This window comes from Neopelma chrysocephalum, unplaced genomic scaffold, assembly GCF_003984885.1.
Source record: "Neopelma chrysocephalum unplaced genomic scaffold, ASM398488v2 Primary Assembly neopelma1_91, whole genome shotgun sequence".
NCBI classification, from domain to species: domain Eukaryota; kingdom Metazoa; phylum Chordata; class Aves; order Passeriformes; family Pipridae; genus Neopelma; species Neopelma chrysocephalum.
The window spans coordinates 4431757-4438866 of NW_020897753.1; the positions used below are offsets into that span (position 1 = coordinate 4431757).

The 7110-nt window shown below is 40.2% G+C and overlaps 1 protein-coding gene across 1 annotated transcript in view; it reads right to left on the reverse strand.

Annotated features, from left to right (window-relative positions):
• LOC113972314 (protocadherin Fat 4-like) overlaps positions 1-6019 on the reverse strand; it is a 36940-nt gene extending 30921 nt beyond the window's left edge. Inside the window, exons 1-5 of the mRNA XM_027693247.1 lie at positions 5906-6019; positions 4397-4468; positions 1742-1902; positions 649-693; positions 177-275 (exon numbers count right to left, since the gene is read on the reverse strand). Coding sequence (XP_027549048.1) covers positions 177-275; positions 649-693; positions 1742-1902; positions 4397-4468; positions 5906-5975 — 447 coding nt within the window. The 5' untranslated portion in view covers positions 5976-6019. The remainder of the gene's footprint in view (positions 1-176; positions 276-648; positions 694-1741; positions 1903-4396; positions 4469-5905) is intronic.
• Positions 6020-7110: the final 1091 nt, after the last annotated feature.

Genomic DNA, 7110 nt, shown 5'->3' on the forward strand with positions numbered 1-7110 from the left:
CCTCTACCCTACACCCCCAGTTGGACAGGCAGCCCAGCCCTTCTTTTCCACATCCATGGTGTAGATAAGTCCCATAAAAGTGCAGGTAATGAACAGTGTGGTCACACTAGAACCTCCCCAAAAAGCAATTTGAAAATATCACAAGGAAAAAAGTATGAACATCTGCCATAACCCACCTCTGACACTGAAGCACTATAATCAGATTGTTGAAATTTTGGAGCATTGTCATTTAAGTCTTTTACTTCTACGTTCCGTTCATTCTCTATCAGAGCACCCTTTATGATGGAAGCAAAAAAGGTAGGTTAGAAATGACAACAGTGAGGCAGCACCCCTCTGCTAACATTTCATTTCATCCTATCAAATGAGAGCCTCAGAGACACCCCTTCGGTTCTACAAACTGTATTGAGAGAGTTAGACCACCATTACTAGTAATGGAGTTTGCAAAAGTATGCTAAAATTAACTTTTTAAAAATTCACCTGTGAACAAAACCACTCATTCCAATTGGCAGATTATAACAAATGATCTTCTACAAGGTACTCTGAACACTCTGCATCTTAACTTTAAACTAAATAGTATTTCAGAAAATGGTAAGTTGGCATTAAGCTTAGACCAAAAATACGGTGGGTAAAATGTGTTTTTTTACTTACTGTTCCAATCCTCTGGCAAACAATGGTATACCAGACAAATTCACTCTAAAAGTGAACAAAACAAGCAAATAAATAATATCATCTAGGAACTCATAACATGATTGTCAAAGATCATTTATGCCAAAATTATACAAAATTACTTCTAGTAGTTGAATCCTCAGATGGGCTGTACCAAAACACTCTGCTTCCAATATATAGTAAAGTAATTACAGAGCATTAATTTTAAGGTTTATTTGGCTGCATTCATCTACTGATGACACCCACCATCCCTGTACCTGACTGTTTGACTGTTCTCCCCAACACAAAGTTGACAGAGAACAGAAGAACATGTACAAAAAGCATAAAAACTGTTTTGATTCACTTGGAAAATATCCAAATGAGAAATGTGAAATGTAAAAGTCATAAATCCATTTTCATCCCTTACAAACGTGGATTGTAACGGTGGTTTTTACAACATGCCTGGTTCAATTCTGCCAAGTCCAGGGCTGCTCTGAAATGGCAGTGTCTAAAATATATAATAAATTGTCTCTAATTCCTCTGCAGTACCACATCATTTTCATATTTAGGGCAACTGCAGCCAGGAAAAACATCGATACTGCTTTCTAAATTCCTGGTAGTCCCACAAAACAAGGATGGCCTAGGAAGAAGGATCTTTCCTTTTGTGCATCAAGCAACAGAGGCCAATGGATTTATTCACATGTGAAGTTAAAGCTTGTATAAATACTCATATGACTAAGGCTTACCTTCTATCAAATTATATCTGCTCCATCTCCCTTAGATGAAATAATCCACATTACTGGGAGATGAGTTGAAAGACAAGTGACTCCTGTCCTAGCTGTGTATTTACAGCTATCATGACAACACATGATTAGGAAAGGACCTGTCTGACTGTCAGATGACAGACACTGAGACATTTAACAGATATTACTGAGAGGTAGATACTGAATTCTATTCTGACAAGTCACTTTTTTTGAAATACCAACTTCTGAGAGAACAAACTATTCGAATTCATTATCTTAGTGCTGCCTTTTTTTTTTTTCCACCTTTCAAGAAAACTTTTCTATTTAGGCTTTAAATGCGGTAAAAATAATACCTTGAGAGTCTCAACATCCAGTGCCTGGGAAGTCCTCACAGTTGCATTCCTAAATGCAGGATTATATTCCAGCTGCACATAGTTCAAGTGTTCAGGGAATATAGGTGATGTTAACTGTAAATTTACATTGGCTGGGATATCTGTGATCCATTCTATATCACCTGGAAGAGAAAGTGTAACAAATCAGGTTGCTTTATGGAAAACAAATCCATAGGTTTATTTCATATGTATTGAAACTGGTTACCTTTGGTTACATTTTATATTATTTTGGCATTTTTAAACGGTAAGATCTGTTAAAGTGCCCTTAAGTGCTCTGCACAAGGGCATTGATATGCTTTGAAAACCACAGAAACCCATTTTTTCCAATATATTTGCACAGCATGTCCAGAATTAAAAAGCTTGGCATCATTCACACCTAAATCTCCACCATTTTTTGAAAACACCTTCATGCTGTGAAACTGTCTTTTCACATCTACTGTGAAAAACGTAACCAAAGTGTGATCAAAGTCAGGGAATGTGGTCAAAATCAGCAAGAGGCCAGTCAGGGCTGCATGGGATGAGTTTCAGTATTTTTCAAACACAAGGGCATCTCACATCTCTTAGTTAAATCTGTCAAGCAGGTAGAATCCAGTGTGAATCCAGACTCAGGCTTGTGGTCGTTTCATTTTGATTTTGGGACAGAATGGTGAGTCTGTGGCCCTTCCTTTAATCTGTTCCTGTTTGTACACAACACAAACACAAAACTCTGCAACCTTTGAATCAGTTTTTACGTGATTTTCTACAACCACACATTTAGGAACTGATCTCTTGAAAATACAAAGACTTGTTATCTGTAATTATCAGGACTCCTGTTAGACTGACTCATCTCAGTAGTGAGTGCATTACTTGCTTGGTTAAACACCAAAGCTGTGTTTGAAAGTGTTTGAGATGTGTCTTTTTAAACCATCCAGTGCGGTGCTGCTGGCAATTTTACTAAATAAAGTTCCCTTACTCATGTGATCAACATATTTGTGTTTATGAAACCACGCTTAGCTTCTCCTGGAACACATTACCCGTATTCCAAACCCAGAATCCCCTCTCCCCTCCAAAGTCTTTCTTGAACATCCCAGATGTTTTCCATGATCTTCAGGAAACTTGCTAGCTGTGTTTCTTTCTTACTCCACTGGCTTTGTCCTCCATCACTACTAATTTAGGTTGGCAAGCCCTTTCTGTACCCGTTCCATCTCTAATCTCCACATAGAGTCTTGTGCTCTTGGTCTCCAAGTGCCTAAAAGGAATATGAGCTTGTCTTCTTCACCAGCAGGGAGTGTCTGGAATGCTGGCAGCTACCAAAGACACTGGACTTTAACTGTGTGTGAGAGGAAAGTCCTGTGAGCTGACAGTGAGCACAGAACCCCAGGGCTGTGTCCCAGGGGCACAGCGTTGGGTGGTATCACACTACTGTGCTGAAAGCGCTGCAAGAAAACATTCCAGGAAAACAAAATCTCTCTTTGCCTGACAGACTGTCTGGGCTGGATAGACTCAGACAAGAAGTAAAGCAGCTGCCTAGAAAACACTATTCCCTGCAGCAGAGAGAGCCCAACAAAAGGAAGTACTGGGACAAATGGCAGGTGGTTCTCCCTCTGGATTATTCACAGGTATGTCAGCAGGTTCACTCACACACACAGTGCCCACTAAGGGCCGGAGTTATTGCTCCCTGCTTAAAAATTAAATGGAATCAGGGTGAAAGGTAATTCTTTTTCTTTCTCTCTCCCTTCAAGAGTCAGAGACAGCAGCTACACTCTGACAGCTTCAACAGTGACTGGAAAAAACCACTGCTCTGGATTGTTCAGCCTGGAAAAGAGAAGGCTTCAGGGGGACCTAATTGCAGCCTTCCAGGACTAAAGGGAGCCTACAAGAAACATGGAGATGGACTTTGACAAGAGCATGGAGTGACAGGACAAGGGGGAATGGCTTCAAACTGAAAGAGATATTAGATATCAGGAAAAAATTCTTTACTCTGAGGGTGGTGATGACCTGGCACAGGTTGCCCAGAGAAGCTGTGTCTGCTCCATCCCTGGAAGTGTTCAGGGCCAGGTTGGATGGAGCTTTGAGCAACCTGGTGTAGTGGAAGGTGTTCCTGCCCATGGCAGGGGGTTGGAAGTGAATGAGCTTTAAGGTCCTTTCCAACCCAAACCATTTTATGACTCTCTGATCTTTCTGAAAGCCAGAAGAAATGCAGATTGCCTGTGGACAGTCAGCATGGGCCTGAAGCACGGTGTCATGAGATCCTAAGGGTTATGACATATCCCAAAGGGAAGCTTTGGCCACAACTTAATGCTTTGCCTTGTAAGACCACTGTATGTCCATTAGGGACATCAAATCCTGACTGGATAAGGTGAACTGAGAACGTTTTCTGTACTTGTTTCCTTTCCCATTGCCTGCTCTGTCTATTCAGACAACAAGATGCTTGGATCAGGGAATTTAGGGTTTGATATTTATTTATTCTACTAAGCAGTATGTCCATAGGCAGCCGCTGCATCCAGCCACGAAGACTGTTGTAAATCAATGAATAATACAGATTCATTTTAAAATACACTGGCTATGTGAAGCATTAAAGTACTGTGTGCATTTGGGAGCACATCAGACAATTCTAGGCTGGAATCCTGATTTTACCTGTGTAGCCATCCACAAAGCCTGTCAGCTGAAGTGTGGCGGGTGGCACATCACAGTTTATAGTTGTGGTTTCTAAAAAGAAACACAAAAGTCATGTATAAAGAACACAGAGGGACTACTGCCAGAAACAGTACAAGGTCAAAAAGTTTATGATCTGTAAAACCAGAAGCACAAGAGTTCAAATTAAGCTCAAAGACATTTATCATAAAATTGGAAGGGTTCAAAACAATGCATTGCATGGAGTAGGCAAATATTGGTGGCTTGGACCCAATCTAGGCCTGCCAAGAATGAGTCACTGCTCATTAGTGTCCTGCTGAAACACTTGTGGAAACCATAATCGAAACTGCTTCTGTACCTTGGCCTTGTAAATGTTTTCTGCTCCCAAGAAAACTGTCAACACAAAGCTACTCCCCACAGAAGAGTCAGCAGGAATCCAGGAGCTCAGGGTAAAGGCACGTTTGACAGATTTACCCGAAATTTCCTCTCCTTAAACTTTCAGAGAAGGTGGCACTTTGAGGATACAGGTTTTTAATGAGAAGTCGCTTTCTTAAGTGGTTAATTGTACCTCAGACACCTCTCTCTACATCTGCTCTGTGTGATAAAAGTGAGACTTTTTTTTTTTTTGTACACCTGCAAACTATAAACACAGAAATCCAGAAATCTGCCAGATTTTTTTCCCCTCCCCTGACTAGAATTCATTTTTGTGGTTTTAAGAATGTTCCCGCTCTTCTCCTTGCCATCCTTCCCATAGGTTCAAAGGGACAGGTGGTAAACAAAAAATGGGCTCTTTTTGCCTGGTTGGGTTGATTCCTTTGAATCTGTATCACTCTACAGGATCTCATTTAAAAGTGAGCAGTGCATAGATTTCTACAGAAGTAGCTGAATAAAACACCAGAGGATATTTCTACAGTCAGCAGCTGTATGGATCTAATGCTGGTTATGGGTCTAATTCACTGCCTCCATCTCTGAGTGTTGAAAAACCTGGGCCCTGGACTAATGAAAAAGATCAAAAAATTGGCAGTTTTCACTTTCTGGAAGCCTCAATACAATAAAGAAAACTTTTAATGGAGTTCCTCACCACTACAAATATCACACATAACAACGGTAAATACTCCAACTTGATTTAGCAGAATAGCAACAGCAGGGAATTCTACTGATCCCAACTTCAAAACTATCCATCCTCAGGCTCAACTTCAGCCTAGGTATTTTTTCTAAGGTCTGATGCAAATATATATAAAATAACTATATAAAATAATAATATAAAATAACCAAACCCCCAAAATTTCAAAGAAAAGAGCATGGTTTTCAACTTGTCAGCACTGAGCTCCTGAAAGCCCCCAGACCACTTCCATGGGTACCAAGATGGCTTGTTTAGACATTAGTTTATCAGGCAACAAATCAATATATTTCAGACTTTCTAGGATTGTGATTTGTATGGATTTAATACATTTAATTTTGTTCCATCTCAATAAAAGCAGTAAAATGCTCACAAAGAATAGGAGTACTTACTTTGTGCCTCAAGACAGGTGAAGGTAACCCAGCTGACCAAAGCAAAAACCAGAGCTCTAGAAAGCGCCATGAGCACTGCAGAAAAAATCTCCTCCTGAAGGCAAAACCAGATGGTTGTTTCTCATATAGAAAACTTGTAAAGAATCATCTCATTTGCCATATCATATGTTAGTTATCTCCTTAACAAATGCTTCACTGAGAGCAAAGGAAAAGACTGGAATAAGCCTTCGAGAGCAATCCACCAACTATATAATGTGCTTATCATTGGCAGCTTGGCAGATCAAAGTCCTTTTGGGCAATAAAATAAACCAATAAGGAAATGGACATTTTGTGCTGTAACACAAAAAGTGGCGAGTGTATTTTTATTCTAACATTTGAAATAGAGATGAGAATAAATTAGCAAACGTCCTGGTCAATATGAGAGAAAAACGTCCATTTTCCCTGGGAAAGAAAACCAGCATTGCTCCTTTTGATCTCATAGTGGTGGCAGAGTATCTTCCCATCACTCTGGTCCAGAAGGAATAAATACAGAATTCCTGCTGTGAAAATAGTAGTTACTATTTGATGTGAGGAAAGCAGACACCTCTGAAGTGTGCCCTAGTATTAAAACATTTCACTTCAATGTACCCAAAAGCAACCAACATTTTAAGCTTGTAGAGAACTTTCAAAGGCTACAAATGATTGAAACAAACTCCATGATGAGATGTGTCATTTGCAGGTAAATACACCTTCAACTGGAAGGAGGAGCTGATTACACAGCAAGGGAACTGCTGCCACACCAAGGTCTTCTCATGTTTGTGCCACGTTTTGTCACTGTGGATACTGAAGTAATTACTGGAGGTTGAATGAGAACACGAAATACAATAAAATTGCACGTAACAACTAAAAATAAAATTATCATTGTGTCCTAGCCTTGAATTATTGAAATGTGGGAGCAGTTCAAGAAGAAGCAATTAAAAATTTTTTAAAAGAAGTTCAACACGGGCACCATGTCTCTTGAACAAAGGCCCCATCCAGCCATGACTGTGCATTCAATGGTGTCAGTACTAGGTAATTTTCCTTCCTGGCCTGATCATTCCCTGTGTCCATGATGGCCAGGCCTTAGCAAGTTTATGTGGCAGGTCTGTGCACAAAATGCCTCCTGGGAAGAAGAGAGAGCCCTGATCTCATTCCCCAAACAGCACCACACCCCTCTGGGCCATCAC